This window comes from Lepisosteus platostomus, chromosome 2 (assembly GCF_059453375.1).
Source record: "Lepisosteus platostomus isolate fLepPlt1 chromosome 2, fLepPlt1.hap1, whole genome shotgun sequence".
NCBI classification, from domain to species: Eukaryota; Metazoa; Chordata; class Actinopteri; order Semionotiformes; family Lepisosteidae; genus Lepisosteus; species Lepisosteus platostomus.
In genome coordinates this window covers 58,198,284-58,219,101 of record NC_142612.1, presented here as the reverse complement: position 1 = coordinate 58,219,101, position 20,818 = coordinate 58,198,284, and the positions used below count along the sequence as shown (strand labels likewise).

The window sequence follows — 20,818 nt, the reverse complement described above, 5'->3', positions numbered from 1 at the left end:
GTTCAAAGTTTACTTCACTGCTACAGCTGCAAAAGATTAATGATTAATTAACAACTTCTAAACTCGGCATTCACTTTGACTGAGCTTTCCCCTAAAGGCCATTTAAATATAGTATGTTTTTCCTGTTTTTTCTTACTACAAAACAACAAAAACTAAAATTGTTGAGCAAATCCTGTAACTGGTAATCACAACTCTAGTGTTATTAAGAAGAAAATTACACTGGTATGCTTCCATGTAACTGGCTGTTTCCACACAAAGCAGAAAGCATTTAAATATGCAGTTAGGAGATTAAAAGGTGCACCTCTACATAACATTTGTATTTAAAAATGGTGGCTCCGATATAAAATGACAATAAAAGTAAATTGATACACTCGATAATGAGAAACTAACGTGCAAGTTCACAAAACGTATTTTGTGCACAGGACTTTTATTTCCAATTTTGCCATGTAAGACTGCAAAGGTGTGCATACATACAGTTTGAGTATTGACATCAGTTTCCAAAACACGTGACACATAAAAAACAAACACTTCCTGTCTCGTTTGCACAGCTAAAGATCTACAAAAAGTAAACTGCGTTAGAAGGTAATGTGAAAATGTAATATTTATAATCGACTTCTGAGAACATCTGACATTAAGAAACGCTTTGTGGTTTAAAGTGTTAAGATTCAACGAATATTTTTCTAAGTATAAATTATTTTACAGTAAAATAAAATGCTGCCGTATGGTTTGTATAATATTGCGGGATTAATTTGTTTAAAAAAAACTTTACAATTATTAACTCTGAGCAACAAGTTTATTCAAAAGCAAATACAATTATTCGCTAATCTGCCCCTTAAAGACAGTCTCTCCGACTAGTAACTGACGAGGATCAATAAGTCTCACACTGTTAGTCACAGTTCACCGAGGAAGAAAAGCAGTACGTTTCCACGCGTGACAAGTATACAGACCAAACACCTACTGTATAATGATATAGTGGCCCTTTACATTTTCTGCATATGTCCAGTTTTTCCGAACTTGTTTTAATTGGCACACCAGACGTCTTAAATCTCTACGTTTTGCAAGTGCACCAAAGAAAGTTTAACCAAACTACAGTACACTGCACACCCCTTAAAGAAACAGTGCACTGCTTTACAAGCTTTAGTTTAGTTTAATTTTTAATGAACAGTGTCGTAACCATAAAATGTACGTAGTGTTTGTATATTAAGCATTTAATCAATAATTCAGTCGTTGAAGAAACACTAAATAAATAAAGAATAAATAAATAACTAAAGGGATAAAGTAAATATTCAATTAGTATTATGACTTAGCAAGTCTTTTTTTCACCGTCTCTTTTTTATTTTGTAGGACTATGAGGACCGTGTTGCTTTTATGCCTTTGCCAAATATTTGCAGGCTTTTTGTGTGCAGACAACAAAAAGCCCCCCAACTTTGTCCTGATGATGGTGGACGATCTAGGCATTGGTGATTTAGGGTGTTATGGAAATACTACTTTAAGGTTTGATTTTTATGTCGTTATTTAAGTTACTTCGCGTTCATTTATATTATGCATATTATATTTTCTAAGTGTTGGCTAACCTCCCCAGGTATTTTGAATTTCGGTGACTTTAAATCATTTAATCATTTATTTAATGCTGCTCCTCGTAGCAGTGTTTGATGTGCAAATACCTCTTTAGTTTCTATACATTTTAAAAATACAGTAACAAACCACATGCGTCTGTCTTCAGCAGCGCTTATCGCTATGAATTGTATCTGTTGTGCTGGTTTGCTTATTGGTGATTGTTAAAGTCGAGCTCAAGCATTGCTCCAGTTTCTCTAAATTGTTATTATTATTTTTTTGTTGTTGTTGCTGCAGAACTCCTAACATTGACAGACTCGCCCAGGAGGGAGTGAAGCTGACGCAGCACATCGCTGCGGCTCCCCTGTGCACTCCCAGCAGAGCAGCCTTCCTGACAGGGAGATACCCAATTAGATCAGGTAGTGGCAGGGAAACTCGACCAGTTATTACAGTCTTTATACAATACATACTGTACATGTAAGGGATGTGAGCAACACAGCTTGTGTGTAGTGAAAACGTGAGAAACTCTTATTGTAACAGATCAGAAAGCTGTGGAATGGTATACTGATTTATGCTACTTATTTATACCATCCAATATATTGTTATATAATTGTGTGATATTAGTATTATAGTTAAAATTGTTTTGAGCAATAAACCACATTTGAACTTTTGTTCTATCTGCAGCTTATCTTAATACTTATACCATAAGTAGGTACACTTATGATATTTGAAATCATTTATTTTTATTTATTGAGTAAGACTCATTTAAGTTAATCTATTCTTTGCATATAGTTGATTTATTCTAAATGTATGTTTGTTAAAGATCTTGGATGCAAGAAAAAAGTAAAAACCGTATGTAGTGGAGTCTCCATTTAACATGATTTCCTTGTAGCGGTGTCAGATTGAATTTGGTTTTGCGTTCTTCAACAAATATTCCAACTCTTTCTCCAGGTATGGTGAGCTATGGCAAAGTAGGAGTGTACATAGTAGCTGCTGCTTCAGGAGGTCTTCCAACACAGGAGGTAACATTTGCTGAACTTGCCAAAAAAAAAGGCTATTCCACAGCACTCATAGGTAAGTGTACTGTACTGTATATACAGACAGATCAGTGATACAGAGAGATCAATGAAGGTATACAGTAGTAACATAAATGAAAATGTAGTTAAAGGACTGGAATAACGACTGCGACTCATATTCAGGCACAAATAATGTTGATATTGAAAATCGGTTTCCACATCAGAATGGTTACAAATGAGAGGAGGGCATTTGGCCCATCTAGCCCACAGATTCCCTTCTGTTGTCATTTAAGGGGTGGCAGTAATGTGCTGCTGTTTGTTCAGCTTCCTTCATGGCAGAACACCAAGCTCCTTTTTCATGGACTGTATCTTCCCAGGCCATTAAAGAGCAGAGATGATAACCACGGCCTACTTAAGTGTTCTTCTTTAATTCAATCAGTGAACCGGTTCCTCATTTCTCTTCCTGATGCCTTGTGCACCATACCTGTTGTCTGTCACCCAGGTGGTGCTGCTGGTGCAGATTGGCTGCTGTCTGTCACACAGGTGACATTATCAAATAAATAGCATAGTAAATAGGGCAAGTATGCAACTCTTGTTTAGCCCCAGATCACAGAGTGTCCAACAGTGCCACAGGATGGAGTTTCAATGTGGAGAGGCATTTGACAGCTTTCTCCTGTAACTTGAAAGAGAACTGTGTTCTTTGTATGCGCCAGATAGAAGATAAAAGTAATAATCAAATTGCATTACGAAAGCAGAATGACTTGTATTTCTCCTCATGAAAATAAGGAGTATATTGTTGAGAGTTTATGGTACTGTATGTATTTGGGTGTGGATTACTTGCCCAAAATTATGGACACCGATTTAGAAGGATAGTGGTCAGAAATGTGTGCAAGTAGGAAAAAACCCACAACATGTGCCGCAGTGCAGCAAGTCAGAAGGGAGAGTGATGTAACTTAGGAAGTTTATTTCCCCAATGTGCTTCTCAGAAACAGGATATCTACAAATCCATGTGTGGCTGTAATAAGGTCAGTTCTAGTTATTGGCAGTCTGTCATTTTGTGCAAAATATGAAAAAAGATGTCTTCCTTTATTGAGGAAAGGATTATCCCATATGTCACATTGGCATATGAGATGTTTATTTTTTCAATGAAAATCGTGAGTCTGTCTTTCCTTTGAAGGGTCATTCTTCTAAAATGTCATATTTCCACATTTACCTTTCCTTGCTTATTTCTTCATGTTCTTCATTTACATTCCTAAACAATACTACTGATATTATCAGACCATAATATTTAAATAACTGTACATGTAGATGTGTTCTTGTTTAGCGATATCAAAATGAAGACTGTAGTCAAAAGATTTGTTTTGTTGACAGTGCTCTGTCTTTGTTCATTTAAGTACAATTTCACAACACTGATGCCCAAATGGAAGTTTATAACTGAGATTCGAGAGGGGTGAGGACAAGACAGTCTCAATCATCGCAGCCTAATTTCTTAAACATTACATATCTATATTTGTAACATCTGCCTGTGCAGATCCCTCTTCTTTTGCATTTAATATGAGCATCCTTTCTCATCACATGGCCTCTCCATCCACCTCTCCAGCTTTCCCTTGGTTCACTTCTCTCTCTGCGGGGGGACTCACATATTCTAAAGTTGATGAGACTCATTCCTAATAAAAAGCTAATTGTTCTTTTATTGGGGACAGTATTAACAAGATTGTTTACCCTCCTTAAGGTACAGTACCTGGCCCATGATTCGGGATTTTTTACTTTCGGTCCTCTTATTTGTTTGAAACAACGTTTTGTGTCTGTGTGAAACAATTGAAGGCAAATGTCAGTCAAATGGTTGGATTTTCCACTAAATCATACTTATTTAATACGTGTGTGTTACTTTTACAAGAGCCAGTATGTTCACTTCTTCCTTTTCTTTCTTAACTGTAGGAAAGTGGCACTTGGGGTTGAACTGTGAAAAGAACAATGACTATTGCCACCATCCAAACAATCATGGCTTTGACTATTTTTATGGCATTACGATGACCAATCTGAGAGACTGCCAGCCCGGCCATGGGACTGTGTTCTTCAACCTGTTTGCCCACATACCCTTTAAAAGCATCGGAACGACTGTAATTACTGTGCTGGTGTTGCATGCTTTTGGGTGTCTCAACCTGTCCAGGAAGATAGTTTTGAGCTTTGCTGTCATCGTTGCTCTAATTCTGGTACTCTTTGCTATTTTCATTTTTACTTTTCCGTATTTCAACTGTTTCCTCATGAGGAATCATAAGATTGTTGAGCAGCCATTTTCTTCTGTGGATCTAACACAGAGGATGACTTATGAAGCAGTACAGTTTATACAAAGGTACTGTAAACATTTTACATTTTTGTCATGTGGGGTTTAGAGTAGAATTGCTAAGGCAGAATTCAGAGGATCCAACTTTGAAAGGCTAAATTCTAAGAGGACTTCCAAAATCACATTTCATTGCAAATCAACTTTCATTGTCTCTTGCTTAGATGCACATTGTTGAAGCTGAATATGATAATAATAATATAATAATATAAATATAATAATATTTAAACTTTAAGGATACAGAACATATTTTAGTCAGATTAATTCCTTCATAAATTCCCCTCTCAGTCTCTTGCCATGAGTGTGTAAATGTAGTAAATGTTTGTGGTTTTCACAGGAAATGTTTTTGTTGTTCCCTTTGTTTCATTTTGTTTGCTGAAAGTAGTTTAAAGGTAAGGTGAGACATAACCACACACATCCTTTTCTGACTGTTAGTTTTATCCGTTTGGTTGCATTCAGTTACACAGACAAGGAAGAACAAAAAAAGGCAATAAAGTATAAAATCAAATAATAAAGTGTTCTTACAATGTGATGGAAGATAAATTAATTAATAGTTCAATTTGCACCTTTTTATACAAATTGCAATAACAGTGTGTTCTACATTTAGAAATGTAAATGAATTAATTTCTTGTTTCATTTAGTCACACCCTTTTAAGGTTTAGAATTGTCTTCTAAACATATTACTAAAACATTGTTTTAACTGCTTAATGTCTGTTTCTTTCCTAAATTATTGAAGAAACCTTAGCGCGAACAAATGCAGGTTTGGATAAGAAGGTAAATTTGCTTATTTAGGACAGTAGAAAATGTGGAATTTTTACAGTCAGTGATGCTAGATCTTTGCTATCTTCAGGAAAAAAGTTTATTTTTAATGTGAATGTGAATAAATGTGAAAAATAGTTTGACAGATTTCTTTTTCTCTGCAGGAACACAGAGCAGCCCTTCATACTTTTCTTTTCCTTTGTTCAAGTCCATACTGCACTCTTTGCATCTGAGAAGTTCAGGGGGTCAAGCCAGCATGGCATTTATGGAGATGCAGTGCAAGAGGTGGACTGGAGTGTAGGTATGTTGTGCAGTTGAGTGCTGCATCAGAGATAATCATGTTTAAGGAAGATGCAAACGGGCTAAACTCATTCTGTTTGATTTTAATCTACAGCATGCAGTGAGAGATAAGGTTTTTTTCTTTGTGGCCTTCACAGTGTACACAGTGGGTGAAATCTTACTGACTGAGCAGGCTGAACCTTCATCAGTAGACCATCTCCTATCCCCATACTGGTGTATTTTCTTAGTGTTTTTGTGTTTTTTACTACAGTATATTTTTGTATTACTTTAACTCAGTTTCATAATTTATGACTGGTACTGGCACTCCCAGAACACTGAGGACTTACAATGATTATTATTGTGACCTTATAACACCCAATTAGATGCTATCTTCCCTTGTTAACAAAGTGCTGCAAAGGTTTTTACCCCTAACCACTAATGTCACATTTTGTAGAATTAAAAATAATGTATACAAATTTTATTCAAAATGTATATGATCAGAAGGAACCCTGTTGTATATGAATGATATTGAATGTTAGCAAAAACTGCAAAGAAAGTATACAATTTGAAATTTCCTTATTGAGTCAGCATTTTCTGGAAAGACAGCAATTACTGTGAAGTAGTTCAGGTTGGTAGCTGCGTCAGCACGCGTAGGCTCCAAAGGAACAAGTAATAGATTTATTCCATGCTGAAAAGAGAAGAAAGAAAACACATTTCGGGTGTAAGAAAGATAGGGCAGTCAGCAAAGATAATATAGCATGGGAAAACAAAAGACAGGACAGAGGAGGAGGAGGGAGCAGGGGAGAGGCAGAGTGGCCAATCAAGTGGTGTGAGGTCTTGAGAGGTGAGGAGAGGTGTGAAACGAAACCTACAGGTGAATAGAGAGAATTAGAAGAAAACAAGACTGTCGTTGAGAGAATGGGGAAGGTGTGAGCCAACTTTCTGCAGTGATTACATCAATTTCCAGAGCCAAGCACTCAAAATGCACTCTATTTTCATCAACAGAGGATACCCCATGTGTGTTATTGACAGGGCCCTCTCCCGAGCCAGAAACGGCCCTTGAACCATCAACTCGATCAGGAACTCCCGGCCTAACAACCGCATTCCTTTGGTGCTTCCCTATCACCCTAACACACTCTATCCCCAGGACCATTAATGACAACTTCTGTCCTCCCAGGAGGATTTTCTATTCATCATCAGGACAGAACTATGGATTCAGGGAAGAGCAAAGGCGGCGGGAAATGCTTCATGTTAAACAATTCATGGTGCACAGACGTGGAGATTATTCCAACATCATGCTCTACACATCTTGCACAACTGACAATAAAATGTCACCCTTTCTATCTACCAAGGGAGTTCACATCGGTAGTTCTCACAGTGGTGTGGAAAATTTCACAAGGACACTGGATGAATTACACGGTCACCTTAACAACAGAAAACAATGCCTTATCTACATCAACATATCAGCTGCCCGACGCGCAGAACAAACACGTTGGACAATGTTTGCTACCACTGACTGGCAGATCTTCTGCAAAGCTGTCGGAAATAATATCAATGCTAACTATGTTACTGGCTACATCAATAAATGCATTGAAGACGTGATTCCCAGGATTACTGTTCACACATACCTAAATCAAAAACTGTGGGTAAATAGCGGTATAGGTCAACAGAGGATGCTATTGCCACTGCCCTTCATACTGTCCTCTCGGACCTGGATATGAAAGGAACATATGTGAGAATGCTGTTTGTTGATTACAGCTCAGCATTCAATACCATAGTGCCCTCAAAGCTTGTCGTCAAACTCCAGGACCTGGGACTGAAAACCTCCTTTTGTAATTGGATCCTGGATTTCTGATGGAATGTCCACAGGTGGTGAGGGTGGGCACCAACATATCCTCTACCCTGACTCTAAAAACTGGATTCCCCCAAGGCTGTGTGCTTAGCCCTCTCCTCTACTCCTTATTTACCCATGATTGTGTCGCCAGGCATAACTCAAACTCCATCGTTAAGTTTGCGGACGATACAACAGTCTTCGGCCTGATCACAGATGGTGAAGAGTCTGTGTACAGGGAGGAAGTTGAAACCCTGGCAGCATGGTGCCAGGAGAACAACCTCTCTCTGAACATTAGTAAGACTGCACTTACAAGAAGACGATCGTGGATTATAGGAAACACCAGGGAGGAGATTACATACCTATTTATATCAATGGGACTGCAATGGAGAGGGTCAGCAGTTTTATGTTCCTGGGATTTAACATCACAGAGGACTTAACCTATACCCACCACACCAACATCGTGGTCAAAACAGCATTGCAGCGCCTATTCTTTCTCCACAGGCTAAAGAAGTTCGGCATGCCGTCACATATTCAAGCCAACTTCTACAGGTGCACTATTGAGAGTATCCTGACTAGTTGCATCACTGTCCGGTACAGGAACTGCTCCGCCCGGGATCGCAAAGTGCTGCAGAGGTTGGTGAAGTCATCGCAGCTCATTACCTGCTGTGAGCTACCAACATCCAGGATATCTACTCAGCTAGATGTCTTAGGAAGGCCTGGTCCATTCTCAAGGATCCCGGTCATCCCAGTCATAAAGTGTTATCTCTCCTACCGTCCGGTAAACGGTATCGAAGCATTCAGTCAAAGTTCAACAGATTATGGAACAGCTTCTACCTCCAGGCAGTATTACTGCTAAATACCCAAGCTGTAGTTCCTTCAGCAAATCACTGTAATGGCAACATGGACATACAGTTTTCATTGTATTCGGCATACTGCAGTACTTGGACATAATGTATTGCATTCACCCTGGACACATAGCAGCTCTATTTATATTGAGTTTTGTCTGAGTTTATCTTATTGAACTAGAAATTTTCCATTGGATTGAAGTCAAGACTTTGACTTGGCCATTCAAGGACTTTCCATCTCTCCTTGTCAGACAACACCAGTGTGGCTTTGGCCTTGTGTCAGGTCACCATTGTGCTGAAATGTGAGTTGTGACACAGTTTTAGAATCTTGGGTGGCAAAAGTAGGTTTTCAACTACTCATCTAATCACCTTATGTAACACTGTGCATTCAGGCCAAAGTGTTCTATTTTTCTTTTATCTGACTACACAACCTTCTGCCACAAGCCTTCAGTTACTGTAAGTTTACATGCATCTTTGCAGATTTCGTTTCAGTAATGATTTCTATTCTTGCCACTTACCATTACCTGCCGGCTTTATGCAAGGATAACGATTTGATATACTTGTATGACCCCTGACACTCATCTTGTTAAAACACGGTTGCAGATCTTTCAAAGACTCTGCTGGATTGGTAGTGATGCGTCTTTAACCAGTTTCTTTCTCACCTGCATGCTCAGCTTGGAAGGGCAGTCTAATCTGGGTAGTGTTGGGTGGTATTGTACACATTCCAATACTTGATGATCAGTGATCATTTATTCTGAATTGAAGGTAAACCACTACACTAATTCTGTGATCTTTCAAATTAATCTTTTATACCTAAGTGAGTTAAACTTGCTGAAACAGAGGGATTGGATACTTACACTTTTGAGAATCTTTGTCTCTGAAAATCTAGTTTATTTACATAAAATTTATGAATTTAGCATGGATTGTGTAGGATTGTGTAGTTTCTGAAACTTAGGTTCTTTTGAAAGGGTCATGACTGAATGCTGAGATCACAATAAAATTTTGAAACTTTGCAGGAGGAAACTGTGCAAGGCACAGTATCATAAAATAAACTAGGACTGAAAGTGTGCCTTTTGTGTATCCACATAGGTGGTTGAAGGTGGTTGAAATGAGTTTTATTTGGTTGCTTAGAAACCAAATGCTTCTGGTCTAGATTATGCTCTATTGGATAATCATATACTGTATGTACTATTATGCAAGGAAACCTTTTCTTTTTAAAAGTGGAATTTTAAGGATGTTACTTCTCAGTGTTTTTTGCTGGTTGGTAAATACATTTATACTGTAACTCCTGGATTATCCTATAATTTATGGTGTATACAGTATGTTCTTTTCCTTTGCCTCTTTTCATTATTCTTTTTAGAAAAACACACATTTCTTTATCAAGAATTCTACAAGGTGGTTCTAAACGTTTGAACAGTAGCGTGAATTTCTTAAAAGTGTTCCCTCTTGGATAGACACTAAACAAATTGGTTCCTCACAGTGATGTTTTCAGTGCCACTTCTGCTTTATTACTACGGGCATTTACTTGGTTATGTCTTAAAAGGTGGAGTGTGAAGCTCTCCAGCCCAAATCAGCCTGATTGCTGATTGCAGCCTGAGGTGCTACTTTGGCTGTTGTTCTTATCAATATCAGCACAATGCACAAAAAACCTAATTGTTGGATCAGGGTGTTTATGGATGACAGATGCACAGTGGGGACTTCATGTGCACAGCAGCATTAGCAGACATGTAGTAAGTAATCTATTACAGTGTGATTTAAAGATGGCTGAACAGCGGGGTGAGTAATTGATGGCGGTTTGTGAAGCACTTTGGAAACCTGCAGTCCTTGAAAAACATGTTACTTACAAGTGTTTTCTTCATACTGCTGCCTTAGGGGGGAACGTGGTGGCTGTCTTCTTATTTAGGCAAATTTCTACTCACAATGCCAAAATTGACCTTTTTTATATTGTATATTTATATATGTTATACATTATATGCTAGCTTTAAGTTTTCGGAACTATATGTTTTTTTTTTCCTTTTGTTGTGTCAAAGAATGCACTCTTGCTTCTTTAGATATTTGGTCAACATTTGGTCAAACACTTATTTTTTATTTTCTTTGGACATTGAAGTGTTTTAGTCATCTTATGTCTGGTTTTATGCAGCATAAAGAGGCTACAAACTGATCATTTTGGAAGAAGAGATCTAATATTCCAAATCTCTGTGCTTCTTCCATATCATACAGTAGATGAGCACCTTGACATTTGCTTAGAGTTCACTGCTCTCGACCTAAGCTAAATATCACAAGCTGACAAGATGTTATTGTGATATGAATATTTTAACACAAGGATATCATTTCCCTGACCTGGTTTAATTAAAAATAACAGATGGATGTATCCTGATGATGGAAATAATGTAATGTTGTGTAAATTGGTATCTTTTACAATTAAGCAATATTAATGTGCAAGCTCAGAATTTCTGTACCTTCATTTATGGACAGCAGATAAAAAATGAATTCATAATCACTGACTATTTATCTTCTGCTATTTCCATCATGGCTGTCTTCTCAGGTCATATAATGACTGTTTTGGACAGGCTTAATATGAGCCAGAATACACTTGTGTACCTCACTTCGGACCAGGGTGCCCATCTAGAAGAAATATCAATCAGAGGTGAGGTACATAGAGGATGGAATGGCATATACAAAGGTAAATAATATCTGAACGAATACATGCATGGAGTTTAAAAAAATGCACTCTCTCTCCTTATTAAACATTCTGGCAGCATAACAGCTTTATCTGTGCCTAGAATTAAATCAAATCTTTCATCAATTCACCAGTCGCAAATTATAAACGCAGTAATTGATGCTGACATGTTTGTCAGAGTCTTTTTCCTTCAGCTTGGTGAAAACCCAAAATCGGATACTGAGCTTGTGATTTGCAGTTAGTGGTTTGGACGATGTGATCTGGGTTTTATGTCTAAAACAGAAGAACTGGGATTACTTTGAGCTAACTTCACAATGTCACTGTTCTGACACACAATTAGGCCTTTTTTCAACTCAATGATTTTGTCAGGCCAGCTTAATATTTTTCAGAAACAACAAAATCCTTATAAGAAAACAACGGAGAACATTTATATACTTTATTTTGTTTTACATAATAGGAGGATTCTTTTAAAATACCCTAAAAATGTACCAACTAGAAAAAAATATTTTTTAAGAAAAGCATTATGTTTTGATAAAGACAGACAGTGGATTTGTAAGTGGCACCAAATTCTTTCACTTGTGCTCCTTATTAGGACAGTTGTCTAAAGAATAATTTAATGGCAGAATCCCATAGTCATATACTGTATGCAGAATAATGTCTTGTAATCACATCTTCATGCATCACCATTGCAGTGTTAATTATGCTCCACAAAAAAAGGAAGAATTGTGTTTTTTGCACTCTGCAATTCACAGTTACAGTCCTTTGTGATAAACTCTTGTGTCCTTGAGTTTAGTGTGCTATACTTTTTTTTCCTATGCTATGCTTTTTGTTGTCATGTAGGGCATTTGATTGGATTGCTAGAAAATGGTTGTTGGAAAAAAAATGTCTAGGGATCATTTCTAATTCCCAACCCACAGACCAGGTTCTGAATTTGATCTTGTTATTGATATACTACGCGGATATCTTCAAAGTTCAGTCTGGTTGTACTGAAGGGGGGAGGGGATGGCATCAGAGGAGATGTTTGTGTGTGGGAAATGTTTGTGTTTTATTTTTTTGTTTGTTATGTTCCAAAGCATTTCAAATAATTGAGGCTTGTAAGGCAGGTACTGTACCTTGAACCTGTTGGGACGTTCCTACAGTACATTATGGTATATTTAGGTGTGACTTCTTTCTAGATGACATGCTGGTGATTACTTGGAAATAACAGATGTTATTTCACATTACTTTTTTAAAAAGCTGGAAAATCAACTAACTGGGAAGGAGGTATCCGTGTCCCTGGGATTATTAAGTGGAGTGGAGTGCTGCCTGTGGGAACACAAATTGATGAACCCACAAGCAACATGGATATTTTCCCTACCATTGTCACTCTTGCAGAGTTAAAAATGCCAGATGACAGGTACTGTAATACTGTAAGGCTCTTATCACAGTGCATCATAAAGGATGAGTCCTTTGAAATATCACAATATGATGAAATGACAGTTTACTGATTTAAAGGTTCATTTTCAGTAAACCTGGGTTCTGAATGCTGCTGCACAGGCTCAGACTCTGACCTGACCTGCAGCTGACTGCCTGCTAGTGATCTGGGGTATTTCACCCCAGAATAATATAAAACACCTGCAGATTTAAATCATTCCTATAATGCATGTGGGTGGAAATATAATACAACTACTGTACACGTTTTAATGTGCAATACAAGCGTTACTATTTTTATGGAGAAGATATTTTATAACTTTCTTATGAAAACTTTATTTGTTCATCCTCCTTGCTTTGCAATTTTTAACCATAAAGCTCATATTCAACGTTCAATAGCTTAATTGTCATTACTTAGAATTGATTGTAAGTGAAAAGCTACCAGGCAAAACCACATAATTTCAGTTAACATAAATTTAAGGAAATGTGTCTCCTAACCCATTAAAGGTGTTTAATTGTGCAGAGTTTACACAACAAAAAAGTGATGTATTTAAAGCACTGTCCATCTTCTAAATTATTTATAATTAATTGCTTCATTCTTAAATGTTTCATAAATGGCTTTTTACAATAGCTAAATTACCAATTTAAAGGCTTACCTAACTAAGTGTAGGACATGATCTAACACAGATTATCTGTTCTTTTTGGATAAACTCTCTGTTTCTGTAGTTAAAGAAAAATTAAAGCTGAGGGGTTAACATTGCTACCTTGCAGTGCTGTGGCCTTGGTTCAGTTACAGACCCAAGGTGCTATCTGCGTGGAATTTGTATGTCCTCCCTATGTTTGCATGGGTTTCTTCCGGTTACTCCAGTTTTCTCCCACAGTCCAAAGATATTCTGGTAGGTTAATTGACTTCTGAGAAAATGGGCCCTAGTGTGAGAGTGTGCGTATTTGTGTCTGTGTGGGACAGACCAGTGTCCTGTCCAGGGTGTCCTGTCCTTGTGCCCATTGCTTGCTGGGATAGGCTCTGGCTCCCCTGCAACACTAAATTCAATGAAGCGGTTAGAAAATGGATAAATAGAATAATGTTACAGTCATGCAATGTATTCATTTATTTTTTGACTAACGTTGTCTCTCATCCTAGAGTAATAGATGGACATGACCTGATGCCTCTGCTGCAAGGTCAGGTTCAGCAGTCTGACCACGAATTTCTCTTCCATTACTGCAATGCATATTTAAGTGCAGTGCGGTGGCACCCTAGAAACAGTAAGCCTTAAATTAAGTCATTTTCACAATTTTCTGTGATCCTTTTTTAGAGAAATGAGGGTCTCAAAAGAGCAAATTTCATCCCTGAGGTTGAATGTACAGATTTCTAATTAAAGTAAACCTAGAGGTAAAATATGACTGTTTGCTACACCAGGCAAGAATTGAAAATACATTCTTGCATAATATGAGTGAGAGGTATGTAATTCTGTATTTTTGTATTACTGCTATACAACCTACAACATATTTAAACAGCTCTAAGTTCTTAATACAAAATAATTGAAAATGGGATTATGATGGAAAAAATATGGATCCTATTTCACCTAAAAAATACTGTACTGTAATTTGTCTTTGTTATAACTCATGAAGACTTGACAGTTAAATATGAGAAGCAAGTCAACACAAAGTTTCATGGCCTAATTCCACCATTGTTGATCTTTATGATTTTTGTTTTAGGCAGTGCTGTCTGGAAAGCCTTTTTCTTCACTCCGGATTTCTATCCGGAAAATTCAACCGGTTGTTTCCATACACATGCGTGCTTTTGCACTGAGGCTTACGTGACGTATCACGATCCCCCACTGCTTTTTGAGCTTTCCCAAGACCCATCCGAGCGTCGGCCTCTGACGCCGGAAACGGAGCCCAGTTTCCACGCAGTCCTGGGTGTCGTGCGGGATGCCGTGGCTCAGCACACCAGTTCGCTGGAGCGTGCCCCAAGCCAGCTGTCTCCCAGCCACGCCGTGTGGAAGCCCTGGCTGCAGCCATGCTGCTCCTCACTGCTTGAGCTGTGCGCGTGCGAGGAGGACCGCGCGCTGCAGGAGGGCAGAGTGTGAATGACGAGGGCAGCTCCCTGGGCGAATCCAAGGGGTGGGCCACATCTACATCTCCAAACACTGAGTAAGGTAATCTCCATGTTGTTCAAAATGCAACTGCAGTGTTCACAAACCAGTTCTCTGGGATTTCTTAAACTGTGTGTACAGTATTTAACATTAAAGAGCATTTCTTGTGGCGGCACTAGGATATAGTTAGCCTCACAGCTCCCCAATCTCACAGTTCTTGGTTCCTAGGTTCAGTTTTGAATGAAGATGCTTTTCTGCATGGACTTTTCTTCTTTCCTTCACGTGTATGTGGACTTTCTATAGGTGTCTTTGAAGACTGTCTTTGTGAGCCTTGCATTTCATGTAGGACATAACCCGCCTTGGTGCCTTAGTTTCTGGGATTGGCTCTGGATTGCTGTAACTCTTCCAAGCTGGATAAATGGATGAATTTGTATGGATATATTGCAGTTACTGATATATTAGCAATGTGTTGTACTGTGTATAGCGACAGTACTAATTATAATCATAAAGTGTCCTAGAATTAAATTGATTTTCAATTAAAATTCTAGGACTTCTCAATATTGAGAAATTCAATTATCAGTCTGCAGATTAAACTATGTAGTATAACTGATACATACAGTAGTAGTATTTTCTCATTGAGTAAAGACTGTCTAGTAAATGGATTGCAAACAATAGTTTAACCATAGTAACCTGGAACTTAAACTTGGGGTGACTTGAGGATGGCCATGATGACATTTTAACCATGTTCTTTCTGCATTGCAATTGTTGTTTTTCTCCTTCAATGTCACACTTCTAAAATAAAATCAGCAAAATGCTGTGAAAAAATAACAAGCAGCCTCAACAGTTGTTAACTACTGCTGCAACAGACTTTACGAGGACAGCCCATATCTTAATAATGGCCTAAAGCACAGAAAACCTTATTACCATATTAATTGTGTCCACGATTGCCATCCCAGTTCAATGCAGTAAAAGAATTGATATATACTCTAACGAGCTGGGTGAAATTCAAAGTGTAAATTAGTTTTACGGCAAAAAAGATGCCAATATCTTTATAAGTCCACCTCAGTGTGTCTTAAAGCTGACCACTTTTCTTATTTTTTAAAACACCAGCAACATTAGAAGAGTTATTTAATTACCAAGGAGCCCATCTCTATCCAACCTTTTGCCAGCCATACAAAATCAGTTATTAACAAGTTGGCAGTATCCAATTCTGTTTATCAAAAAAATACATTCATTTTGTTTTAGAGATAACCACACTATACACATATACACAGTATGTGTGTGCATGCATGTATACAGTATATGGATTTACAGTATAGATTAAATACCATAGATGGAGGTGTTTATGTAAAGCAGTTTAGGAGTATTTATTCTAAATAGGAGTATTTAGAGAAATGGTTGCAGGGAGCAGCTGTTATTGCGAAAGCCTAGAGTAACACTAAGGAAATAAGTCCTGTTCCGCAGTGCTTATATGTCAGGGTTAGGGGTAAAAATTAGCTGTACGAACTGAAAGCAAGAAACAGAGGTCCCTACATCAACAACTGTTCAGAGAATCCTGAACAATACACTGTTCACTCATTCATCCCTCAAATCATTCAAGTAGCACAGTCATTTAAATTCCTCTTCCAGTTTCAGCTCAGCTCTTCTTTTTCTCTGGAAGGCCAGAACATGTGAATTTCAACAACTCCTTGTCTCTCCATTACACGAAACACAAACTTGTCCTTTTCTACCCTGAGACACCCTGCTGTATCTAACTTGGTTAACCCTTTACACTTACTCTTCCAACATTACCTTAAATCAGAACTAATGTCATGTCATTAGGGAAGACACCTAATTAGACACTGGAACCTTATAAACTAAATAGTGGAATAGTTCAGCGCTTGAGCTACAAATCCCTCTGACCCTTTCAACAATCATCATAAATGTTTAATTTCAGTCATTGCAAGGTCTTCATTCACACTTTCACTCCTATTAGACCCTCTGACAAACACTGCAAGCCTGGTGATGGTAAAGCACAGGAGCCAAAAGACTACACCTGTGCTATCTAGACATTAATTTTGGAGTTCTCACTCCCTGCCATACTTGCAAGAGCCTATACACGGCCTGCCAGCCCTTTTACTCTTGGCTGCTAATATACACTTGATAATAAATCCACAGGGTGGCCACTTACCCACAGAACCAATCAGATATGCTTTTTCCACCTGTGGAATTCCATTCACATTCAATGCCAATTACTCAATTAAGTAATTAAGTTGTGTCTAATTTCAATCCGATAGGTGGCTTTAACCAAAGCCTCTCCATGCACACCATCACACAGGCACAGCTAGAAGAAATGTAGTAGAATAGGCAAGTGTGACAGAAAAGAATATTGCGACTGAGGTAAAAAAAAAGACAAGTATTTTATCAGTACTGTAAACAGTAAAAGCTGAAGTACTATATAAGGTGATAAGGGATGGATAACCAAAGAAGATTAAGAAATATTAATCATGCTAAATATTTATGCAGGGTTTCACAGCAGAAGACATTGATAAGATATGCCATGTTATAGATAAAGGTTCATGATTGTCAGGTGACTTTAGCATAATAGAGACTGAGGGAAACAATAGATTGCCAGGATCTGTTTTTTTTTTTGTTTGCAGTTGTACTTATTAACATGAATGATGGTATTTGTAGATATTATAACACTCACTAAGGGGACAATCCATAGGCGGGGACTGAAAATGTAACATTGTAACAAGAAATCAATCAGTCTTCTATTACTGATAATTCTGAAAGCAAAAGTGAGGATACTACGAACATTTTTACAAAATAATGGAAATGATAACTTTAAGAGATTTTTAAGAGATAACCATACTACATTTCTACAGATAAACAACCAGAACGGTTTAGGCAACAGTAAAACATTTATATGTATCTGTATATATGATGTAATCTACATATAATATGGTACATTAAGGTTTCAGAAAGCTATTGATAAACCTTCAAAAGTCCCATATAGGAATTCATGGTGATGTTGTCACATGCAATGCGCACTATGTAACAGATAACAACCCATTATCACAAGACACATAACCTCTTATCTGGTAAATGCAAAAGCAGTGGTGTACAACTGGGATCTGTTTTAGGCCCACTGGGCTGGCTGTTTATGTCAATAAATTAGAATAAGGTGTAGTCAAAAAATGAGTTAAATTGGCAGACGCCACAAAAATGAGTGGCATACACAGAACCAATGGCAAAGGACCTACAAAAAGTTAAAATTAGGACAACACTTGGAAAATGAATTTTAACTTACTATACATATTACACGGATGATCCTGAGTTGCAGGAAGCTACTCATAAAACAGGTCTGGATGTATATGTAGATTCTTCTATATTCTTATCAAAACACTAAGGGGAAGCAAAAGAAATTGCAAACAAAATGCTTGGGTATAAAGCAAAGGGTGGAATCTAATTTAAACCTATAGAGTTTATGCTCAGGTTTTAAAATCAAATTGTAAAACCTCTTTTAGAACATTGTGTTAATTTTGCACAATATTTCTCTCAAAGGCTATCATTGTTTTAAGTGGAGTTATTTCCTCCCAGGTTTTGCATGGGTTTCCAGTTTCCTCCTAAAGTCCAAAGATATTCTGGTAGGTAAATTGGATTCTGGGAAAATTGGCCCCAGTGTAAGTGTGTGTGTCTGTGTCAGTGTATGCCCTGAGATGGACTGGCATCCCATCCAGAGAGTGTCCTGCCTTGCAGCCATTGATTGCTGGGTTATGCTCTGGCTCCTCCGTGACCTTACATTGGATAAAACAGTTAGAAAATGGATGGATGGATATTATTGTTTAATAGACATGTACTGATTGTGGTCTGGGACAGACGGGTTGACCAGACAATACAAAAAATTATCTGGTTGGTCAATCAATTGACTGTCCTGTCTAAACACTATATTCAAAACTCCAAGTGTTTTATTTAGTTCACTAACAGGCCCTAAAAAAGCCTGAGCTCCTCGCTTTGGATTTAAAAAGCACGTTAAGTCAGTAATTGGACTTGGGTTTGCAAAAGAAAACCAGACAGTATGTCAAACATGAAGTAGCTTATTGGAGATGTGACCCTCATAGCTATTGAATGTTTTCTAAAAAATGTTGTGCCTTAACATATCCTGTACATATGAGTCCTGGAAATCCTATTAAATTCTGCTTACTGTTTTAATTAAAACCTGATATTGTGCATTTAATTAGTAATTAAATACATTCTTTCTGTTGTCAGGGGGGTTCTGGTGCTAAATAAAACTAACGTGTGTAATAATACGGTTTCATCAGTATTTGAATTAATGTTGAGTTCAGTGTGATAAGTGTCGGCTGTTTATCTTCACTTTGCCCCTCTGTTGACTCTGTTTTTGCTGCATTTTTTCCAGTGAGTTAATGCCAATGAAATGGAACACTGTGCATCACAATTCTGCCAAATTATGCCCATGTGCACAGTGAAGATATCCCAGTTTAAACATCAATCTGGTCTCATAGTTAGCAGAAACCATCTATTTTATCTTTCGGCATTTTCAACCCTATTTTTTAACTTTATATCTAATTTGAATAGAAGTGCCGTTCAGCACTCTCTGTGAGTTATAGCAGTGATTAATAATGGTGTATAAGCAAGAATCTGCAAAGAGAATTTTATAAACAACCTTGATCAGAACTCAAAGTACTTTTCAGAAAGTATATTTTATAAGTTATACAATATAATATATTCTGTACACAGTTAAGTGCTGGCAAATTATCCTCTTGGGATTTATCTTCTATAAACAATATGTATGGCATTCACGCAGCTGTGAGAATAATTTTTTTTTTGCAATAATTAGATATTTTTTGCTTAGTCACAAGCCAAAGGCAAAGACACTGAAGTACATTGAAACAAAACAAATATTCTTCTTAAAAGGGCACAGCTTTAAAAATACATCCTTTTCTATACAAATTTAAAAGCAAAAGAAATCAAATACAGTTTTCATTTATTTTCTCAGTGGAGATATACTGTATAGTATGCTGGTAAATGTTTTAACTGCATTTTGTGAAGCTACCAGATTAAATTTTGTAGACAATTACAAAGAGAAGATAGCTTCCACTTGTCATAGCAGTATTGTCCTCTTTAAAGCAATGTTAATCCTGACAGATTTTTAGTAGTTATCTAAAGAAATAACATACTGTATAGAAATGTTTCCCAGATTCCAACTTGAATCTCAGGATCACTATAATGGTTGAAACCTAGAATGGTTCACTCACTGTATTATATGATACATATATCATGTACTGTATATACCGTAGTAATATACAGTACAAACACATTTAGTGTGTTAGTGGTTAAATCAATTCAACATTATAGGCATTCAAATTATCTGATCTTATATATGGGGATTTAAATGTGTGATGTTCTTAAAACGCAAGGCAAAAAAGATTTTTATTTGAGCATATTTGTAAAAGGATTTATCTGTTGGAGGACACATTTATCTGATGTATCTGTAACATAATGATTTTAATGATTCTAAATGTTTTTATTATTATTAATTTACTCCACTCTAATTTGCATGTACTGTACTGTACTGCAGGTGCCAGCTTTTTTAGATTATTAAAGAATGCGGTTGTTTTTTTCTGTTAGAAAATAAATGTTGTAAGTAAGATAAATGCTACAAGATAGGAGGTGGGTATTCCACTTTGATTCTTCTTTTACAGATGACAGTGTGTATTTTCCTGGTAAAGGTCCAAAGACAAATGCACATTCATTTTAAGAGAAAAAAAATATTTACAAAACCTATTTCTTTTACTTAATGATTCTTTTTGGAAGGCTCCCAAAAGAGTTTTCATTTTGGGTCAATCACAGAGATAAATGTTTACTGAGCCTGCTGAAATAATGAATGTTATAGCCTCCAGTAACTTGTAAACCATAGAGGTAGTGACTTTTCTAGGAAGGCTTCAGAACAATAGAGTCAAAGGACAGGAAGGATTGTTGCTCCAAGACAATAAATAATGAA

General features: G+C 37.2%; 1 protein-coding gene across 3 annotated transcripts; it reads left to right on the top strand.

Moving 5' to 3' along the window:
- Positions 1–507: 507 nt before the first annotated feature.
- sts (steroid sulfatase (microsomal), isozyme S) lies at positions 508–19,102 on the top strand. 3 transcript variants are annotated; one of them, XR_015927796.1, is made up of 11 exons: positions 508–582; positions 1,345–1,494; positions 1,852–1,973; positions 2,506–2,628; positions 4,509–4,923; positions 5,835–5,971; positions 11,174–11,311; positions 12,545–12,704; positions 13,860–13,981; positions 14,435–18,503; positions 18,539–19,102. XR_015927796.1 is itself a non-coding variant. In XM_088609401.1 (10 exons), the coding sequence occupies exons 2-10, from the start codon at positions 1,349–1,351 to the stop codon at positions 14,806–14,808; spliced, it is 1,737 nt and encodes a 578-aa protein (XP_088465527.1). In that variant the 5' UTR covers positions 508–582; positions 1,345–1,348; the 3' UTR covers positions 14,809–19,102. The 3 variants fall into 3 exon arrangements, 2 of the variants coding, with proteins under 2 accessions (XP_088465527.1, XP_088465533.1); XM_088609401.1 differs by having other exon boundaries at positions 14,435–19,102; XM_088609407.1 differs by lacking the exons at positions 11,174–11,311; positions 12,545–12,704; positions 13,860–13,981; positions 14,435–18,503; positions 18,539–19,102 and adding an exon at positions 6,955–8,412.
- The last annotated feature ends 1,716 nt before the right edge of the window (positions 19,103–20,818 follow it).